We start from the raw sequence: 22,065 nt of genomic DNA, 5'->3' as shown, positions 1-22,065 counted from the left end.
CAAGAGAAGCTGCTAGTGGCTGAATCAGACAAAGTTCTCGTCTGTTCCTAGTAATCTGGTTTCCTTTGTTCTTGCTCCCCATCCTAACTCTTCATAAAAAGGGTAAAAAAAGAGCGCCATTAGAATAGTTTTAATAGCAGTTCATGTTACGAAGAAATGAGTATTGGTAGAATTATATGCTATTGCAATCTTATTATAACCTGCGATAATAGTGACACCTCATGTATGTTGAATGCAGGAGCGGTAGCAATAGGAATTTGCAACACGCTTTATGGCTGGCGAAGTTCTTCCTGGTTCATTTTCTAGTCTGATGGTACAGGAGGCCTGTGAAACCTTTGGGGATGGTGATCCTCCACGTTGGTCAATGGAAAAGCCACAGCCAAGTGATTTGACCAGGATCACACACCTAATAAAGGTTAATGCTCAGACTGGAGCCCAGCTCTATTTAACTTCACGGGCTGGGTCATTCCATCGGGCCCCTGCCCATCCGTACTGCCGGAACAGGGTTCGTCTGTTGGGCTTAAGAATGAATGTATAGGTGGCTGCACTGTCCTGGAAGTGTGGCTGGTCTGACATGAAACGTGCTGTACGTGTAAAAATATGTGTTGGTTTTTGAAGACTTACTAGGAAAAAGGCAATGAAAGACATCTCACTAGCTATTTGTATGGTATTATATGTTAGATTGCTAACATAATATGTTTGGACATAAAGGTGAACTAAATTATATTACTAAAGGTGAAGTAAATTATATTATTAAAATTAACGTCACCTCTTTCTTTTTACTCTTTCCTTTGAACATGGCCGCGAGGGAATTTAAAATCACACATACAGCTCACGTTGCTCCTCTGAGTCATCTCTGTTCTTTCGATGGCGGCTCCTGGGGTGGGTATGCCAGGCTCAGAGAGGGGAGAGTTTGCCTCTCCTGGGTTGGGGCTGTACTCAGTTTATCAAGTGACTATAAAAGTAACATGACCTAAGACAGCTGAAGGTACCAGATGCCAGAGATGTGAATGGCAGAAGGTGCAGAGAAAAAAGGTCTGTATATGGTCACCCCAAACTACCTCTGTGTGACTTTCAAGACACCCTGAGCTCAGCTGGGTGGCCGTGGGGGTCCCCCAAGCAGCATCGTGTTGTAACCCATTTGGTCTTTGGTCTGTGAGATGGAGTTTCTTCAAGAACCCTAAAACAAGGAGGCGATAAGGGCCATATCCTTTACCCAGAGCTGCCACTTTCTGGCATCTGCCTGGAGATCTCTTTTCTGTATGAAATTACATCGGCAAGCCCAGTCCAAATTCCAAGTTGGAAACTGATGCCCGCCATGCCCTCCGGCAGCTCTGCCAATGTCTCAGAGCCAATGCCTTGTTTATAAACATGCCAAGGGCTCCATCCTTGTAGGGACGTCCTGGCGTTGGGGCACTGGGGACCAGGAGTGCAGAGCTCTGCCCTCCGAGGTGGGAAAACCATGCGGCCAACGGCAGAGAATGAGGCCCCAAGCTTGAGGCACCCACCGAGATGCTCAGCCCGGTGTTTGGACTCCATGGTCGGCCTTGGCCTGGGAGCAGGGGGCGGTAGGGCTCTGCCATCTGGGGAGCACTAGAAACACCCACCCCACCCCCAGACCCAAGTATCCAGTCAGCTTTCATGGACTTATCATCCTTCATGAAACTGCTTTTAAAACCTCTTCCCTTTTCAGCCCATCCCTTGAGTGGTGGGGGTTTCGTTAAATCAGATTTCTTTTGGCTTTAGGTTTATCTCTTCCCAACTTCAGGGAGCAACCTCTGAGATGAGTTGCAGACGTATCACAGTTTCCATGGGACTTTGACCTCAGACTTCTCCTTACATTTGGTGGGATGGGGTTGGGTTTGGGCCTGCATTGTAAGGTCTGCTTTTTATGGTGTTTTTTTTTTTTTTCTTTTTTAAAGTGGAGTTGATGATCAATGTTCAAAAATCAAGAGAGCTTATATTAAGTCCAGGAATCTGGCTTCTCTGGGAAAAATGTGAAGAGTGGGCAATGCAGGGGGGCTGCATCTGCAAGGCAACACTTGGCTGGGGTGAATGATGGCTATCCCTGGAGCCAGGGTGTGGTCCTTTGAGCTGCTATAGGCACGTGAGGACACATGAGTTCTGGGTTCCCACATATGTCTCGTCTCCCAGCTTCCAGGGTGCCCCCTTCCTTCTTCTTAGCTCTACTCGCGGCCCAGCGCTTGCCCCACAGGCCACCCCCAGAGCCCTGGCTGGGGGCAGCTGATCCAAGCTATGCCGCCTGTCCTCTCCTTCTCACCTTCACCGAGTAGGCCAGTGAGATGGTGACGGCCAGAGGGAGCCCCTCTGGCACGGCGACCACCAGCACTGTCACACCGATGATGAAGAACTTGACAAAGTACTGCACGTAGACGGGCGTGCACTCGGGTAGCCACGGCTTCTTATTGACCACGAAGGTGTCCACGGTGAAGTAGAGCACCAGGATGATGACTGTGATGGCCGACATCACCAAACCTGTAACACGGGTTGGGGGGCAGATCTGCTCAGGGGTTCTTCTGAGGGTGGGGGCCCTGGGAAGTGAGATGGGGACCAAACACTTGGCTAGGCAGACCCTAACCCACATCTCATAGCTTTATGGCCTGGGGCATGTCCTTGAGCCTTACAGAGCCTCAGTCTCCTCTTCTGTGCAATGGGGATGCATGTTTATTTCACGTGGTTTTGCAAAGATCAAAAGTGATGGATGCATGTAAAGCCCCTTGCACAGTGCCCGACACCTTGTGGGTGCTCAGGAAATGTGTGCTGAGACCATGGGAATCAGTTCGAACTCCCTGCATAGTTCTCACACACGTTCATGTGTGATTAGTACCATTTATCAACTTACCCGCTCAGGTACCTAGTGGCTCCTAATTCAGGAACAAGGGACACAGCCCTAGAGAGGACAGACTCCCTGCCCTTGAGAAGCTGAGACTTCAGAGGGGGAGGCAGACAAGAAGCAAAAAACTCATGAACAAGATCGTCCACGTAGGGATAATGGTGTGTAGAACTGAAGGACGATATGACAGAGAGCCACACGGGCTGCCGGTAAGAAAACGACCCACATGTCCATCGGCAGACCAATGGATCAAGAAAACATGGCACAGACATACAGCAGAGTATGACTCAGCCTTAAAAAAGAAGGAAGTCCTGCCACTTGCAACCCCATGGTGGGCCTGGAGGACATGATGCTAGATGAGAGAAGGCAGACACAGAAGGGCTTACATGAGGAATAGAAATAGTCAAACTCATAGAAGCAGAGAGTGGAAGGTTGGTTGCCAGGGGCTGTGGGGAGGGGGAGAGAGAGGGTTGTTTTTCAGTGGATATAGAGTTTCAGTTATGCAAGATAAAGAAGTTCTAGAGCTCTGCTTGACACCACGGGGCCAACAGTGAACAATATGGTATTGTGAACTTCAAAACTGGGTAAGAGGTAGATTTCCTCGTCAGTGTTCTGGCCCAAACAAAGGAAAACAGAAAAACCCAGGAAAGAACACAGGAATTTTGGGAGTTGGGGAATATGTTTCATACCTTGCTTGTGGTGATGGCATCATGGGTGTACGCCCATGTCCAAATTCATCAAGATGTACATTACATGTGTGTAATTTTTTGCATATTGATTGTACTTCAATCAAGCTTCAAAAAAGAAAACAGAACAACACGGGCTGGTGGGGAGGGACTGTTTTAGCAAGGGTATTCAGGGAAGACTTCCTGGAGGAGGCAATACTTGAGTAGATGGGGAATGATGAGAAGGATCAGCCAGAGGGTGATGCGTAGAAAGTGTTTGGATGGAGGAAAGAGCAGGGAGTCCTCTTTCAGCTGAGGACACTGAGGTCAGTGAGGGAAGGGACCTGTCCAAGGCCACAGGCCCAAGAACACTACAGAGTTAGGAGATGTGGATGGCTATCTGCTCAGATCCCCTGAGATCCCCTGGCCTGTTCAGGGAGCTGTAGGCACTGTGCAGGTGCTGCAGAAGCTGTGCACAGCTGCGGACTCTGCCAGAGGAAGTCCACACTTCAGAAAGCACTGTCTCCTGTCAGGACGTATCTGGGACGGCACCCCACCCCAATCTGATGGCCAGTATTCAATGGCTCAGGTGGAGGGTCCAAAAGCCCAGACCCCTTGCTGCGAGACCAGACAGACCCTACAGATGTAGACAGAGATGGGGATTTCTCCAGGAAGTATCTGGCTTTTTCTGTGGCCCTACTGAGTCTCTTACCCTTTACAGGTCTCACCGGAGAGCACCCTTGCCCCTAAAAATCCTGCACCCATTCACCTCAGACTCTGCTTCAGGGAATTCAGCCCAAGAGGGAAGCAGAGGTGGGATACGAACCTAGAAGTGTTGGACCCCAAACTCCATTCTTGGCAAGGCTGAGGGGGGAGAGGGGGGGTGAGCAAGGGCTTTGAAGGCTGTGGGTGGTTCTCATCACTCCTTTCCCCCCAGCCAGTGGCGGTACTGTGGCTCGCGGAGTCTGCTGTATGCCAAGGCTGGAGGAAATCCCTGGGCCCATTGCTCCCCCGCCCCCATCTCCAGCTGTGGGACTTCAGAGCGGGCTCTATCCCCATCTGACAGTCGCAGGGGCGGGAAGCCAAGCTCCCAGCAGCCGGGAGCTATCACCAGGCCCCTAGTTTAAATATAGACAGCCAAGCCTGTAATTTGCCTCCCTTCTCCACGCTGTAGTGCCTATAATTAGAGCCGGGAGACAGCCAGGTGGGGAGGCCTTGGTGTTTGCGTGTCCTCATGTGGGATGAGAGGCCAAGGCCATGTCAGACGGGCAGGGCTGGCCTTGCAGCTGAGCTCAGCTTCCTGGGCTGGAGAGGCCACCACCAGCCATCACCTGGAGCTCCCAGCTCGGTGGGGATCAGGCTTCTGTTGAGGCTCAGATAGGAGGCTTCTCACTGGGCTCCTAGCATGGCCCTCAACCTCTTCAATCTTTCCTTTGCACGGCAGCCGGGGTCGGGGGGCCAGTCAAGAGTCCTAATCCAGCCCCCACTCTGCAGATGAGGCAACTGAGAGCCAGCTCGGGGCGGGGCCCTGGCTGGGGTCCCTCTGTGTACCCCACGTCCCCCTGTGCACCGTCCACGGCGGCCGCACGCTTACCTGCCTTGCCGATCTGCACAGCCAGCTTGGTGAGCTTGCCCTGCAGCACGGATTTCTCCTTCTTGTGCATGTTGGCCTTTTTTTTGTCATCAGCGTCGCCGCCCTCAGCACTCTTGAGGGGCTGCATCTCCATGGCGGCGGCCCCGTCCTGCTGTTTGGCTGTAGGGGGCAGAGTATGCACATGCACGCACACACGCACACACATGCACGCACACACGCACACGCGCACACAGCCAGGTCAGCCTGCAGGGTGGGCATACTGGCACCCACCCTGCCTGCCCAGGGGAGTGTGCTGAGACATTCACTCCCTTGTCTGGACCCCTGCATGGCTGGCACAGACACCCTGTGATACGGGGTCTGCTTCTTCCAGCTGGAGACCCTAGTCCCAGGGCCAGGGACTGCCTTGGACCTGGAATCCAAGTGTGAATAGGGAGTGACACAGTTCTTGGATTCCCAGCAGGTGTAGGCTGGGGTCCCCTCTGGGCCTGAAGAAGCCCAGAGATCCTTCCCCAAATGGCCCCTTAGCTTTTGCCACATTTAGACAAGACAGATAGCCTTGGCCTTCCCCAGGGGGTTCTTGAGTATGTTGTTGGGATATTAATAGTCGCCAGAGAAGAGGGACACAAAGGGGGCTTAAAAGATAAAAGAGAGTGTCCTCATCCTTGGGTGCCAAGCCTCTTCTTCCTTCGGTGAAGGACTGACTGGTGGGTCTGGGGCCTACCCCTTAGCCCCTCAGGATTCCAAAGAACCAGCTTTAAGTCTTCAGCAAAATGGGTAGCCTAGCACAAAGGCTGGGGAAGAGCTGGCTCACAGCTGGCCCCTGTCCTCATGGGTGATGTCTCCATTGGGCCTGCCACCATGTGAATCACAGCGCCCACCCCTCCCCCCAAATGCCAGGCACCTGCAGGCACAGACCTGTCTGCTTCTAGCCTGGCTCTCAGAGCCAGTGGGGGAGGGGCAGCAGGGACCCCAGAAGCCGGTGAATACAAAAGGGTTACCTTTGCTCTGGCTGGCGTCCACATTGCCATCCTGCATTTTACCTACACGACAAAGAATTTTAACAGACAACAGAGAACAGACAACACACGTCGATCATCACAGACGCAACAGGGCCACCGACATTCATGTCACAGATGGAGGAAGGGCTGGGCCGACTCCGTCCCTCCACACGGGGACGCTGGGGTGGCCTGAGACAAGAAGAAACCTGGCCACTGCACTGGCTGCAGGCTCTGTCCTGATTCTCTGGGGGGCTTGGAGAGAGAGCTTCAGTGGGAGTTATTTCAGCCCTGAGAGTACTGAGTAAATGACTGCTTTTGCGGGTAAAAGGGACCAGAGCTGACTGGCAGGAAGCAGAGAGGTCCTCAGGTCCCCAGTGATTAATTTGGTCAGTGCTTTGGTGGGCTGAGAGGAGGCAAAGGAAATGAAAGACACACACACACACACACACACACACACACATATTCTAGAAAGGGGAGGACTTTGGTCAATGTGTTCCTTAGTTCCTGGCTCCAGGAGTGATGTATGTAGAATTTTGCTTTCTCCTTGTCCATCTGGAGGAGTGTGAAGCCACAGCAAGGACAACCCCCCGCCCAGTTCCACTGAGAGTGACCCATGCCAAGGGTGAGCAAGAGCTCCCTAATGGTCGGCTTTGAGGGGCCCCAACCACTGCCCCCGCTGGGAAGTTGCCAACCCCTCCCTCCACTTGGGTGTATACTCTTTATTCTGAGGCTGACCAGCCTGGGCCCTAGCAAACAGGGAAGTAGGGCTGGTGGTCTCCCCCGGGTGCCCCCCTGCCCCAGTCCTCCATGCCAGTGCTGGGGAAAGGGCTGAGTCTGGGGCTGCTCCCCTCCTAATCAGGGCTGCCTGGGAGTCCCCCCAGCCTGCTCCAGTCTTGGCCAGAGGCTTGTGGGCTGGGTTTGCAGCGTGGGCCGTACTGGTAGCCCCTCGTTGGCAGCTGAGACACCTGTCTTTACCTGCTGGCACTACAGAGAGGTCCCCTTGGCCTGTCCTCTGAGCTCACTCAGAGCTCTGCCCACAGGCCTTTCTACCTTGGGAGGAGCCTGCGGAGGTCAGCCGCCCTTGGCCATTTGCTGTGAAGAATGAGAATCACAGCTCACGTTCTGTGAGAACCCACCACGTGCCAGGTGCATATAGAACATCCATGATTTCATCTAACCCACATCACATCCCTACAAGGGCACTCCTGCCCTGCTCCCACTTCCAGATGAGAAACTGAGGCTCAGAGAGACAGATGACCTGCCTGGGTCCCCGGGGTTAACAGAAAGCTGGTCCCATCTATGTTTCCACCCCAATTGAGGAGAAGGCAGCTAGCCCTCAGCTCCTCTGAGCACAGAGGAGAGTCATCAAGGTGGTTGTGTGCCCCTGTTTGGACATGAACTAGCTGTGTGGCTTTACCTCTCCCAGTCTCAGTGTCCACCTCTGTAAAATAGGGAAGCAATATTCAGCTTCTGGAGCACCTGACAGTGGCCTTAGTCATAAGCACTTGCCCATTTAGCATTCTGCATTTTGTGGGTTCCTCTCTTGCCCACCTCCCCAATACCCTGTGGGTGAGATGGGAGGGAGTCTAAGCACTCCCATTTTACAGATGAGAAAACTGAGGCCAAGAGAGGTTCAGAGACAGCTCTCATTTCTGGAGTGTCCTGATGATAACCCCGTGGCTGCCCTACTGGTTCCATAACACTGTCTTCACCCACACCAGATCACGCTGTAAGTGACTCGGAGGGGAGAAGTGGCTTTCCTGGATCCCAGCCCCGTGCTACCTCTCCAGGGGAAATGTTGGGCTGTTCCCCCTGCCTCTCACGGCAAATGGTCAGGGACCCATCCTGGGGGCGGAAAGAGAAGGCCCCCATTGCTCTATTGCAAAGTTCTTTTTGCTGGATTAAAAACAAAACAGAAAAAGCCTTTTTAGAGCCAACGGGAATGAACTACAATAATTATCTTTATTTTTAAAAATAATTTTACTAACTGGGCTAAAGGGCATGGGAGGACTCCTCTTCCATACTTGGTTCTAGAAGACACAAAGGGGCCTTATTTGCATTGCATATTATCAAATGCAATAGCCCATGTGTGCGCCCATTAACCAAGCTAGCAATTTCCTCTTTTATTTCCATAGTGATCACGTGGCCAGAAAGATAATCACCAGTGCATATGTTCAAGGGAGGGAGCAGTGTTGTGGGGGTGCTTCTGCGCACATGGCCTGGTTTCTCAGAAGCCAGGGGCTTTTCTCAGCCAAAGTGGAGCTCGCCTGCCCCCTGGAACTATGGGGGGGACAGCCAGACCTGGGTCTGTGCATGACCCGGGAAAGGGGGCTCTTGCAGAGAAGCTGGGATGGGGAATTTGGGCGGAGACTTGGAGACCCCCCACCCCACATCAGATGCAGACACAGCTTTGACAAATGGATCTGTTATGGGCCATGGGTGTGAAAAGTGTGTGTGTGGAGGTTCGATGGTGAGGTGACCTGATAAACAAGCTTTGGGGAGCACTAATGAGATAACTGGGAGATGTTACTTCTCTTGCCTGTGCTTCCATCTCTTCCTCCGTGACATGTGACAATGTCGACCAAGGTGATGCTTAGGAAAAGCATCACAAAGTGCCCTGTTAATGTCTGGAGTTCAGAGTGGTGTATTTACTAACCGTGATTATAAGCAATGTATTGAACAATGGTATGTTAATCAGTATAAATGAAATAATAAAATGATAATGGCTGTCATAATGGCTCCAAGATGAATGGAACACACCCGCTTTCAGCTGGGAGGGGGCTTGGTGGGGGTGGGTCCAGAGGGACTACTGCCAGCTAAGTGTGTTTTCTATAGCCAATCATCCTGATTTGGCTCAGAGGAAGGAAGAAAAGGAATGGTTAATTCTCTCATTGACCAAGGCTCAGCCAGGCACTTCTCAACCTTTAATACACTCTGGCCTGGAGCCTGGAGAGCTCATTAGATGAGATCAGGCACATTCAGTGTGGTATGGCCCTAGACTGGAGAGCTTATATGAATGCAGATTTTAGTTCAGTGGGTCTGGGGTTGGGCCTGAAATTCTGCATTTCCAACAGGCTCCTAGGAGATGTCCAGGCTTCTGGTCCTCTGGTTACATTTTGAGAAGCAATGGCTTAGAACACTATTTCCCTAAGTATATTAGAGAGACAAACCAATCCCACGAGATTCAGCCAGAAAATGTCCTGCAGCCAAATCAGCCTGGGAAGCCCTCCATGGCTAACTTTCCACTATATACCAGCATATTCAAGGCTCTGAGAAGTCCTGCAATAAGGAAGAGACAAATTCTGTCCCATGGTCCTTAAACATCTCTGACCACAGGATCCTTTTCTTGGGGGCAGGACCTATTGATATTCCTGTGATGTTTACAAGACACACTCTTTCAGGAAACTCTGGATCAGGAAGTGGAATAAGTACTTTAGAGCCAGCAGGCCTGGGTTTGAATCCTAGGTCTGCTTCTTTCTTGTTCTGTGATATTAGGCTAGTGTCTTGATCTCTCTGAGCCTGTCTCCCAATCTTTAAAGTGGGGACAATAAACTCTGTATCACAGGGTTGTCATGAGGATCAAATGAGGCCATGAGCAGGAAATGTTTGCAAAATGCCTGGCATACAGTAGGTAGTCAAGTTCCCCATCTTTCCTGCAGTTTTTCTCAGGATACCAGGAGTTTTCTGCTACAGTTTGGAAGTGAAGCAGACTTTTTTTAGGATGGACCAGCCTGGATGCAGTCTGTATGTTCACTGAGCCCAGTAGGCTCACTGCTCTGTGGGAAGCAGGATGCCAGCTCCTGTTTCCTTCTCCCCCTGCCTGGGTTTGCCTATATTGGTTCTCCCTGTCATCCCTCGCCACCCCTCCCTGACGCATGACACCTCCCACACCCCAAGCTGTTCTCCTTTCTCCTCCGGTGCCTGAAATAGACCCACACCCAAATCAGCAAGGCGCAGCTCACAGAAGTGTCTTTCTTGGCCCCTGACATCTACAAGGTGCTTCCATCATTGGTCACTTTGAATGCAGGTGGCCCAGCCAGAGGTCTGGGGCAGGGGATGGGAGTATGAGGTAGGACAAGACCTCCACATCTTCCAGGAGTGGTGAGGAGGAAATGATATAATGGATGAGAAACCCACAGCCCAGTGCCTTGCGTGTAGCAATGCCGCAAGAAAGGCTTTTCCCTTCCCTCAGTTCCCCGGGGCAACAGTTTTATGATCAAGCCCTATAGCTCTCAGCTTGGGTGACTATCATGCTACCTAATCTGGGGACAGGGGACGGATCTGAGTACACAGAAGCCTCATCACTCTGAAGATAGGAGGGTACAGAAACAAGAAATCCTCTAAAGGTTTGGAGGCAAGTGAATGGAATTCCTTCTTGCCTGTGGGTAAGGAGGTTAAAATGCAGATCCCAAGGTACTGTGGTTGCCCCCCACCACCACCCCTCAGCCCCCAGGGGGCCCGTAAGAATGCAGAGACTCAGGACAAATGCTCTAGCACAGGCAACAGCAGTAAACACCAGTCCACTTCCGAGGGACAGAACCAGGCCCGCGCCCAAGCGAGCCCCCTGCCCCTTCACTCCGAGAAAAAGAAGAGGAAGAAATGTTTATCAGTGGCTCAGCCATGCTGTGGGGTGGGGCCAAAGAGCTGAATCCCGGCCTGGGTCCCCCTGCCTCGAGGAAATTTTCAAGTCGAGGACTGGAGACTTCACTAGGGACCCAGATGCCAGCTTCAGCCCAGGTCCTGACCCCAGGCCTTCTTCCCCAAGCGGGGGCCAGGAGTGTGCTTAGGAGAGGGCCATGACGGGTGGGATGCTGCTTCTTGGGAGCCAAATCTGAAGCCCAGGGTATGTCCCTCTTCTGGGCTCCACTGGGGATTAAGGTCCCATAGGAGCCAGTGCCATTTTGGTCGCCGTAAGTGGGCGCGGAGCTGATTCCCCGTTGGTGGCTTCTCTCTTAAGCGCCTGCCCCACGTGGGAGGATGATTGTCCCAGAGCTGCCCATGCACATCCAAGATCTGTGCAGTCCAGAACAGGGAGAGGCAAGCCCAGAGTTGGGGGTGGGGGAGAGAGACGCCCATCCAACCGAGACCGAGAGCTCGCCATCGGAGACGTACCATTGACTAGGCTGGTATTTGCACTATCGGCAGCATTTGAACCTGCTGCACCATCGGCCGCTGCGGGGGTGGGAGGGATGGAAAATGCAGTGTGTCACAATGGAGAAAAGCAACAATGCAGAACAGCAACAACAATAGACATGAACCAACTTGTGGGAAATAACATGACTACATTCTTAAAAAAAAAAAAATCTCTGTTGGAAATCAGGAAACTCAAATTTAGGAGGGTGGGGGTGGAACGTTCCCATAGAAATGTCATAAAAATCAGGGGAAAAAAAACTCAGACATGGAGGGTCTTTGAAATAAAACATGGCAGATGATAAATGTGGTTAGGTAGCATGGGACCGTTCTGTACTAAGGTCTGAACTGATGTACCGCTCTGGCCATGCCAATCAGGCAGGTCCCTATCAGAGAAGCTTCTAGGAGAAGGCATCTGGCTGCCCATCAGGGCCAGAGGGACCCATGGCCAGGAGTCATTTCAAAACATTCAGCAATCGGCACGGTGCAGGTACCCGCCATTCTGATCAGGTACTTGCTGTGACCACCATCTCTGTGTCCCAGAGGGACTGTCCAGCGGTGGTGGTGACTCAGGATTTGAGCCCTTGACTCAGGCCACTGCCCACAGCCACCTCCTCCTTCCTAACCAGCACTCTAAAGATCGCCTTGGTTACCCCCATACAAGATGCCCCATCATCGAAGAGGTGACATCCAGCATGTTGTACTTTGCGCATGAGACAGAGAAAGGTACTAGCCCGTTTTCCTTAGTTTAGCAATTAAAAATGACGTGAGATGGTCAGATGCACTCTGGTTGTTCTTTCTTGGGGTTGGGGGAGATGGATTGTGTGGGAAGGAGAGGGTAAGGTAAGGTAGGTTAGATGCCCATGCTGTGCAGTGAGGGACAGCCGGGCTGGGCTCTGCGGGGTGTGCCCATGAGAGCAGGGCTGTGGGGTCGTGTGATGATGAGCGGGGCACCACACACTGGCCTGGGGGTGGAGGGCTGTGTGGGGTTGGCGTGGAGACGGCGGTGGCGCCGTGTGCATCGGAGGGCAGGGAAAAGCACTGAGGGGCAAATAGGTAGAGTGAGGGGCTGGTTCCTCCAGTGGGGCCGGCATCACGTGGGGGCCCAGTGGAGGGTCCCAGGGTCAGGAGGCCTCCTCCAATGGTGTGTTGGGGGTCTAGGGCCATGGCCTGGGGGATCAAAGGCTGCTGCTATTTCTAAAAGCCCCATCTACCCTGAGGGGGGGTCTTACTGTACCTGGTAGCTGAAGGCCATCCCCCTTCTTCACACCTGTGTGATGATTTTTGAGACATGTTAATGAAGGAGAAGCACATACAGCCTCACCTGCACGTCCACACACACACGCATGCGTGCACATACACAAACACACGCGCGCGTGCGCGCACACACACGCACACACGGCTGCACACCGGTGCTCATCCTGACATGGGGCCGCGATGGAGGTGGAGGTGAAGGGATGGGAGTGCAGAGGGGCCCAGTCCCCGTCCATGTCGCTCACAGGCGCCTGAGAGGCTGGGCTGCCCCCTATCTTCCTCTGCTGTGGCCCCCCAACATCCCACTTCTTCTCTACACAGACCCCCCACCTCACAGGGGTGCAGGTGTGTGTTCAGTGAAGGACTCTGACCTGTGCTTCAGGGCAAGAGAGGCCTGTCTTCCTGCGGAAATCTTCGGGAACATAGGAACATAGGTACACAGGTACATAGGAACATAGATCCGGCTTCCCTCACTCAGGCCCCAGTGAGGCCAAAGAAAGGGGCAAAGCCTGCCTCAACCTGCCATACCCTGCCTACTGCCCCGATCTGCCCGACTGTCTGCACCCTGGGGTCAGAGCCGGCCACAACCTCTATCTCACTGTGTGGACGCTGTCCTGATACCCTCCGGGCCTTTTGACCAGGACTGTCTCCTTAGTATTTTCAACCTCAGCTGTCTCCTGGTTCTCACCAGCTTCTAGACTTCCCTGAGGACAGCTCAGCTCCACTGTTCCTGCTGGCGGGCTGCCATAATCTTAGGGGGACCCATCTAGAAAATGGAGTATTGCCCTTGGGAGCCAGTAACCTTTGGTTATGACCCAGGCTCTGTGCCTGGCTGGCTGCAGAGGCTTCCCCCTGTACCCCAAGGAGGGGCCATCGACTTTCTCATCTCCTTCTCCTGGACCCCCGATGGTCTGGCTGTTGGAGACCTCCTTTTGGAGCTTGGGGAAGGAGACATGACAAAAGACTGAAGATGTGAGAGGGGTCTGTCCCTGCGACTGAGTGAAGGTGTTAGGGAAAGAGCCAGCTGTGCTAGAGCCAGAGGCCTGGGCCTTTGGATTGGGGACTGGCCAGATGAGCATCCCTCCCTCTTCTCTGAGAGGCCCAGGCTACCAGCCTGCTGTGCTGAGAGGGAGCCCAGGGAGTAGGAAGCTTGTTTCAAAGGTGGAGGAGGAGCCAGGGCCCAGGCAAGGTGGCAGCTCTGGGGACGGGGTGTTGGGGAGTGAGAAAGGGAACCAAAAGTTTGGCCTCCTTTCCTAGAATCTCCTTTGCCCCCATCTAGGTTGAGTCTATGCTGGGGGTAGGAGCAGAGCTTCTGTGGAGTTGAGAATAGTGGTAGGAGTGAGCACAGGTGGGGCTTTCTACTCCCTACCGGGGCTGATGAAGGGACCAGGTCACACTAGAGGCTGGAGAATCAGCCAAGTGCTCAGCACCCTGCGCCTGGCCTGTGGGGGGAGGGTCCTCCATGACATGACCGGACAGACAGAGACTGGGACAAGAACCTGGAGATGGAACAGACAGACCATCATGGCCCAAGCAGGGCCTCAGGGATGCAGGAGGCAGCTGTTGGCACAGGGCGTGGACATAGAAGGCACTCAATAACCATTTTGTTGAGTGAATGAATAAACAACAAAAAAAGTGATCTGAAGAGCTCCTCTCCTGGTCCGTAAAGGGGTCGTGCTTACCTTTCTTGTCTTTCTTCTCTTCTTCCTCACCACCAGCCCCCAGCAGGGTGAAGATGATGCCTGTCTGAGAATTCACACCCACGGCAGTCACTACCATCCGTCCAGAGCCCTCCATCACATGGGTCCCTGGGGAAGGAGACAAAAGGCAAGTTACCGTTGCATGGGCCCAAGCCCCCTCCCCAAAGGAGTGGAAGGAACTGGGTCCCGGAGAGCTCCTGGCTCTTTGCCTGCCAAAGCCCTGGGGTGCCACCCATGGTTCGGGTTCAAGCTATGTACGTATGGCGGGTCCTTTGAAGAGAATTTCACTTCGGGACAGAGCTGCAATGGGCCCGGGACTGAAATATTGCCATCCCTTACTTCTTAGGCCTACCACCTACTACCTTCTCCCAGAGAGTTACCTCCCTACCCTGTCCTGGACAGGACCTCCTAAAAAAGCCCTTCTAAAGATCTGGGGAAGGGACGCCTGGGTGGCTCAGTTGGTTGGACGACTGCCTTCGGCTCAGGGCGTGATCCTGGAGTCCCGGGATCGAGTCCCACATCGGGCTCCCAGCTCCATGGGGAGTCTGCTTCGCTCTCTGACCTTCTCCTCGCTCATGCTCTCTCTCACTGTCTCTCTCTCTCAAATAAATAAATAAAATCTTTAAAAAAAAAATAAAGATCTGGGGAAGAACTCAGGGCACGCGGAACTTGGAAGGGAAGATAATGGTATCTTTCTTTTCACAAATGTCTAACTGAAATTCAGCATTTCCACCAGCCATGAACATAGGCAACCAACCTCTGGAGTGCTAGTGGCTCACAATGCCATTACCTGTGTTACAAAGAGCACAGGTTCTCTGTCCTATGACTCTGTAGTTGTTGCAATCATTCATTTTACAAGTATGATTTTACAAGTACAGAGGTTATTGGACTACCTGCTGGACTTTGTTATTAGGGTGCTGACAAAGAAGCACACTTGTTACTCTATCACGTGTTGTTTATTCTGTGAACTCTTTCAGTATAATGGACTTCCTCTGTGATCCAGTGCATTCTGTTTTATGTGGTTGTTAAAATTTTTTTATTTTTTAGAGATTTTATTAATTTATTTGGCACAGAAAGAGAGAGGGAGAGCACAAACAGGGGGAGTGGTTGGCAGAGGGTGAGGGAGAAGTAGGCTCTCCACTGAGCAAGGAGCCTGATGCGGGGCTCAATCCCAGGACCCTGAGATCATGACCTGACCTGAACGCAGACGCTTAACTGAGTGAGCCACAAGGGTGCCCCTATTTTGTGGATTTTAAAGCTTTATTCTGAGTAAGGGTGGCACGTGATGACACTAGACCTCCGCAGGCTCCAAGAAAACCTCTTTTGTAGATTATTAGGATTTTCAAACTGGGCTTTAAAGGACGCTGGAATTCTTTTGAGGGGCGGGAGGGTCAGCCACAGGGGGGCAAAGGGGTCCTCTGGTTAGAGTGGCTCCACTTTTATTCATCCCTGGGGTTTCTGTGTCAGCTGCTGTGTGATAGAGACCTCCCACCCCCCGCCGACCTGCAGGTGCAGAGGGCAGCTGGTCCGAGGTTCACTTGGGGGGTTGATGCTGGAGTGAGGATAAAACGAATGGTAAAGCTGCCGAAAACTGTGCTATATACACGGAGTGGAATACTATTTGGCCTTCCAAGGGAAGGAAATTATGACACAGGCTACCACAGGATCAGCCTCGAGGACATTACGCTCCGTGCAAGATACCGGATACAGAAGGCCAGCTGCTGTGGATTCTGCCACAGGAGCTCCGTGGAGCAGTCAAAGTCGCAGGGACAGAGAATGGAGTGGTGGTTGTCAGGGGCTGGGGAGGGGGGCTTTCAGGGGGTTGCTGTTCAGTGGCGCTGGAGGTTCGGTTTTGCAATATGAGAGTGCCAGAGGTGGACAGTGGTGGCGGTGGCGCAATGGCATGAAGGTCCACAATGCCACAGACCTGTACCCTTAGTGATACTCAACACGGGACATTTAAATGTATTTTACCCTGATAAAAGAGTTGGGGGAAAAAAAAGCAAACCCGCTGAAGCCCTGTCCTTAATTGGGAAACAGGTGAGGCTGGGGTGGGGTGGGGTGGGGGGCGGCTGGGACCCAGCCCAGGACATGGCTGCCTGCTACTGTGGCCTGGTCCCAACAGAGGAGATGCAGGCAGAGCTGGCCCTCTGACCTCAGGCTGGTGCAGGGGACGTGTCACTGTGTCCTAAGAGCTCTCACAGACCCACAGGCTATTCACAGGTTCGGCCTGCATGCTGTCCCTGCAGCAGGCTCCGGGCACCCCTGGGGAGGGCCCCTCGGCCTGCCAGTGGCCCCACTGTTTAGTCAAGAACCTGTGTAAGTGCAGTTTGCACCTTCAGGCACCCATTTTTTATTTTAAATTTAAACTTTTACTCCCCTGGGTAGAAAGCTCTCTTCAGTGCAGTGCGTGTTTCCTTTCCCAGCAGAGAGGGAAGTGTCTCAGGCCACTGTCAGGCTGCTCAGGAAGCAGCAGACTGGGGTCGAGGGCTAAAAGGCCCTGATGACTTTTTTTTTTTTATTTTATTTAAATAAAGGTCTTATTTATTTATTTGAGAGAGACAGAGAACACAAGCAGGGGGAGTGGGAGAGGGAGAAGCAGACTCCCTACCGAGCCCGAAGCCTGATACAGGGCTTGATCCCAGAACCCTGGGATCATGACCTGAGCCGAAGGCAGACATGTGTGCACGTGGGTGTATGTGTGTGTTCTAGCCCCTTGTCCTCTAACATCTCATGATCTCAAAAATGCTTTACAGACAGATAGATGGACATCTCCAGTGAGTTCCTTCATGGCGGGTAAAGATCAGTCTGTCTATCTGTGCATGGGTAAACCAAGTCATGCAGGCTCCCAGACGGGGCACGAAGCCAAGTGAACTGAAACGGAGCCCAGATGTTCAGATGGTGAGCTCTTCAGCTGACTCCTTGTTCATTCCCAGGACAGAAGGACAGTAATCTTGTGTTTCTGAGCAGGGAATAGAAGGGACCACAGGATGACTTCGGACACTGGTGGCAGGCTGAGCAGCCCAGGCAGACCTCGGAGCCTGTCTACTCGCCCAAGGGGCACCTTGGGAGAACCAAGGCACACTGACAGGACTCGGTAATTTTAACTTGCTGACAAGATTTCTGTGTGCTGGCTCACCTAGTGTGCAGTGGGCGGGCACCGTGAAATACTGGCAGTATTAGACAGATGAGGAGCTGGGTGGGGGGGTCCAGGGAGGTCACGTGGCAGGGGACATCTCCAGGTCTTTCAAGGGAGCAACACACTGCACTGACTCAGAGTGCAGATGGCTGTGGCCATGGCCAGCCCTGACCTCCACAGGCCACCTCCTATGCACCAGGCATCAAGTTAACCACTTCACAGGCCCTCATCTCATCAGTCCTCACCCTGGCCCTGCGATTACAGAGGAGAAACTGAGGTTCAGGGAGAAGGGGCTTGCCCAGGGTCACTGGCTGGTGGGGGCAGAGCCAGGATTTGAACACCCCCCCCCTCTCTTGAGTGGACTTTGTCTCATAGCAGTCCCCACTTTAGGAAGCCAGGTCCTTGCACCCTTGTCTCAAACACATTCGGAAAATGTTTGCTCTGCCCGGGTGGTAATGGGGGGGCCAGTCCCCACCTCCCCGGCCCTACGAAGGATGGAAAAATACACAGGGGGCCAATTTCCACCTTAGATAATCAGACCCAAATCACCTTCTAATCTAATCAGTCCCATCACAGCAGGGAGCCGGCAGCTCTGCCACCGGGAGGCCAGGAGAAGGGAGGAGGAAGCCAAGGAGGCAGCCTGTGGCCACAGCGTGGGACACAGGAACAAGGGGACACGGGGTGAAGGTGCAGCACATGCCCTTCTCAGTCTCAGATGAGCCTCAGGGCAATCCTCCAGACCCAGCATTAAACGGGCCAGGGAGCTGTGTTCCAGCCGCATGCCCTGCTCCCGCCATGGCTCTCACCACTGTTCCGGAGCCCAGACACCCTCAGTAGTATCTCAGCGTGCACTGGGTGAGACCCCAGTCTGCTTCTGACCCTTAACCACCAATTCTGTGGCCTCTGCCCTGGGAGCGTGCAAGTCACTAGGGATTAGTGTTCAGTCCCTCAGCCTGGCTCACAGTTACCCTGCCAGAGTGCCCTTCTCCCTCCTCTGGCCCCAAATCTCCTCCTCGAGGCTCAGGATGAAGGCCCATCTTAGGTGGCCTTCCCTGACCTCCACTTCATCCTTCTCCTCTGACTGCCCGCAGTCTCCCCTGGGGGCGCTTCCAGTACTGGCTCCCCCCATCCCAGACTGTGAGCTCCCTGAGGGTGGTTCTGAGGGGGAGTCTCCCCTTAGCAGAGACCAGCTTGTACCTGGGACTCCAGCATTTTTTTTTTTTTTTAACTGCTGCCTCCTTTTTGGGTATTTACCCTGGTGGCTATATATTACATTTAGGATGGAGAATCTCCACACCCTTCAGAAGCCATCCTTATGGTTTTACAAAGGGTCAGATAGATTCCAGCCTCGCACTCTTCCTTATCCCTCACTGGGCCATGCCCTTCCCCCTACCAGGACCTCAGAGCCTGCTGCCCCTCCTAGCAAAGGAAGAACTGAATGGAGCAGGTCACCCCCTCTGGCAATTGCACCCCACCTCCAGAATACTCCTTAAAGGGCAATATTTGACTCCAAGGGCTGCAGCTCTAATGGTGGAAATCAAGTCAAGGTCGGTTGACTAGATCTCCCAAAGGAACCTTGCAAGGTCTCTGGGTAGCGGCAGAGGTGAGAACATTTCGGATTGGTGGGGGGGCAGCTGGCAGGGCTTTGTACCAGGACCTCCATGTCCATGGTCCCCTGGCACCATCCTGTAGCCTCCACTTCCTCTAGTCTCATGGAACCCCTCAGAATATGCAAGCACAGGGGGCGGGTAGATAGAGAGCACTCTGGGCCGAGGGGCGTGTGGGACCTGGGAACCAGTCTGCTGTCTGCTTCTGATTTGTTGTGTGATCTGAGGCCAGCCCTCTCCTGAGGATAACTTAGCGATGAAGTCTGGGCACCAAGGGTCCCAGAGAGATAGGGCCACTCCTGGGGGTGTAGGGTAGTCTCCTTGAAAATGCTGCATCTCAGGAGTTTGGATCTTGGTTCGGATGGGGCCAGTAGAGCCCTGTGTGGACAGACTGTGTGTGGCATTACCTGCCCAGGGTCACAATTCTTCACTTGATGGACAGATGTGGTAGAATGCCAACTCTGTGCCAGGTCCTGGGCCCGAAGGGACGTCCCTGCCCTCCAGGAGCTCACAGTGTAGCTAAGGTCAAAGGGTGCAGACTGGAACACAGATCAACCACAATACAAGATGGCAGAGAGCCTGGGCCCAGTGGACTGATGGGGGTGCACAGCCCAGGCAAGGGCAGGGAGGTGGACCAGTGTGATGGCAGCAGATACACTGGGCTGAGGCTCAGGGCAGTGAGGGCAGAGCAGGAGAGACGTTGCATCGTGGCAAGATTGGAGTGGAAGGCTGCAGATCTGGGGGTCTTCTTGATGTTCAGTTGGGAGCGACTGGGAGTATTTCTGGGTCAAGGAGGGAGAGTAGGAACATTTAGTGAGTGGTCCCTATGTGCTAAGTATTGTCTGAGCTACTTTCTCCATGTGGCTGTCATAATCACCATGTGAGTGACCACTGTCACTCCCATTTCAGACACTGTATCCGTCATGGGAGGGTGGCACAGGTGTGGACCAGGGATGTGGCACCAGCTCTTTCCATCTTGTTGGGAAGGCTTGTGGAGAAGCTGGAGGCAGAGCTGTCTGGGACCACTCTGAGGAGTGAGATGGAAGCAGGGAACAGAGGGGGAGCTATGTCAGCCACCCAACAGCCATCCATGCATGATAGAGAGAGGAGCTCGGGCCCAGGGAACACTGTGGCTCCCACCAACCAGCTGACCTGTCCCACCTGAACCTTCCTCTCTTCCCCCCACAGGGGAGTCATCTGGCTTTTTATCTGGCAGCAGAGGTTGGGCCAGAACCTTCTCGAAGGCTGGCTCAAAGGCCAACTCTGCCTTAGACAGGCTCCAAGCAGCAGGAGACAGCCCCCACCTGGTCCAGATGCCAGCAGTCTCGGACCCAAAGCCCCACGCAGTGGCAAGTGGGGTAGTCTGAGCCACCAGTGGCAGAGTTGGGGGTGGTGGTGGTGGCTAGCTTTACAGAAGGAAGCTTCGGAGCCCAGAGAGGGCAAATGGCTGACTGAGGTTGCACAGCACATGAGGCACAGATTGGGGCTTGAACCTAGGGCTCTTCTGGCTTTGAATTCCCAGGCCTCTTTCTGGACGGGAGAAGGGAGAGGCCTCTTTCTGGGGGCAGAGATGTGAAGAAGGGATAAAGGCCATTTGTGGGAATCTGCCTCCAGGCCCAAGCACCAAGGAAAGCCAATGCAGTTCCCAGCCCAGAGTGGTTCCTTCATCATTATTGTTATCAACACAGTTAATAACAGTAATAACATGCTTGCAGAGCACCAGACAGTTGGCAAAGCATTTCAGCGCCCAAAAGCCTGTCCTCCTCACAACAGCCCTGTGAGGTAGGTTTGGTGCAAGTACAACCCCAAGCCCCTCCCCTCCCCGTGGCCTCTCTGGCTCAGAGAGGTCGAGTGATGGCTCAGGGTCACACAGCTGTGAGTGGTGGAGCCGGGACTTGAACCCGTGCTCTATCCACTACACCCCGCTGCCTCTCATGGAGAAGAGGCAGGGTAGTGTAATGGAGAGAGCGCGGGCCGAGCGGCAGACTGGGCCTTCCTGCAGTCACGGTGTCATCCCAGGCTCCCTGGAGGCGGTGGCAGTGGTGGCAGGTCCGGCTCTCCATGCCTGGCCTTCCGCTTGGGTAGGGTGGGCAGCAGGCCTGAGAGGGTCTGCCGATGTCCTGTGCAACTTCCTGCTGTTAACACTCTGGCTCCAGGGATGGTGGAGGTGGGTGGGGGTCCTGCCGGGGGTGGAGCCAATGGGCCTGCTGGAGCTAGGCCCTGCTGCTTTTGGGGACACCCCCCCCACCCCGGCCCCCTGGCCCCTCTCATTTCCCTGGCCACACAGAGGTCACCTAGTCATTGGTTTCCCAATGGAATTTAGTATAAATGCTCCAAACGGGCCTTGCTGCTGGGTCATAAAGTCCCAGGGGTCCTCAGAGGTGAGCCTGCACATGGAGGCTGCAGGGAGAGCTCGGGGCTGGGAGGCTGGAGGGCTGGGGTCTTGCTCTGGCCCTGCATTCTGGGGTGCTTTACACTCCTGTTCTGGGCCTCAGTTTCCCCAGCTGCAAATTGAGACCAGACCAGGGCTCTCTAGGGAACTACAAATGTCCGGGAAGGCTGCCAAGTCACAAGTTGGAACATTTCTTTCTCACAAGAGAGACCACTACTTCCATAGGACTCTCAGGGGCTTCAGGACCCCAGGGTATCAGAAACTACTGGCCTTCCATGAAAAGAGGGTTAAGGTCAGGCTATACAGGTCCTGCAGTGGGTCCTGGCCTAGAGGATGCTGTGGGACAGTCGATGGATGTGAATCCATATAGAACCTTCTGGTAACGGTATTGCATCAATGCTGAGCTTTCTAAGTGGCTAGATGTGCTGTGGTCACACATTTCTTAAGAGATACACCTGAAGCGTCAGGGGGCAAAGGGCCATCATGACTGCATGACACAGTGAGGCTCCCGGGAACAAATGGGGCAAAATGGTAGCAACGGCTGAATCAGAAGGAAGGACATTCAGGTGTTCTTTGCATTCGCCTTGCAACTCTCCTGAAAGTTTGAAATGGTCTTAAAATAGAAAACTGAAAAACAAAAACAAAAACAAAAACAAAAAACAAAACATGCCCAGGTCAGAGTTTGCCCTCCAGGGCTCACCTACATGCTGCTTGATCCACTCGGCCTTTTAA

The 22,065-nt window shown here is 53.4% G+C and overlaps 1 protein-coding gene across 8 annotated transcripts in view; it reads right to left on the bottom strand.

Moving 5' to 3' along the window:
* The window catches only part of ATP2B2 (ATPase plasma membrane Ca2+ transporting 2), a 284,665-nt gene that overhangs the window by 42,882 nt on the left and 219,718 nt on the right, over positions 1–22,065 (bottom strand). For 4 of the 8 annotated variants that reach the window (XM_044253000.1, XM_044252999.1, XM_044253003.1 and 1 more), the window contains 6 exons: positions 14,178–14,303; positions 12,479–12,511; positions 11,224–11,283; positions 6,112–6,153; positions 5,114–5,272; positions 2,282–2,496 (listed from right to left, as the gene is read on the bottom strand). In XM_044253000.1, the coding sequence (XP_044108935.1) occupies positions 2,282–2,496; positions 5,114–5,272; positions 6,112–6,153; positions 11,224–11,283; positions 12,479–12,511; positions 14,178–14,303 (635 nt within the window). The remainder of the gene's footprint in view (positions 1–2,281; positions 2,497–5,113; positions 5,273–6,111; positions 6,154–11,223; positions 11,284–12,478; positions 12,512–14,177; positions 14,304–22,065) is intronic. The other 4 variants (XM_044253001.1, XM_044253005.1, XM_044253004.1 and 1 more) reach the window with 2 other exon arrangements.

Source organism: Neovison vison, chromosome 6, assembly GCF_020171115.1.
Source record: "Neovison vison isolate M4711 chromosome 6, ASM_NN_V1, whole genome shotgun sequence".
Taxonomy (NCBI): domain Eukaryota; kingdom Metazoa; phylum Chordata; class Mammalia; order Carnivora; family Mustelidae; genus Neogale; species Neogale vison.
This window is presented reverse-complemented; position numbering and strand designations above follow the sequence as displayed.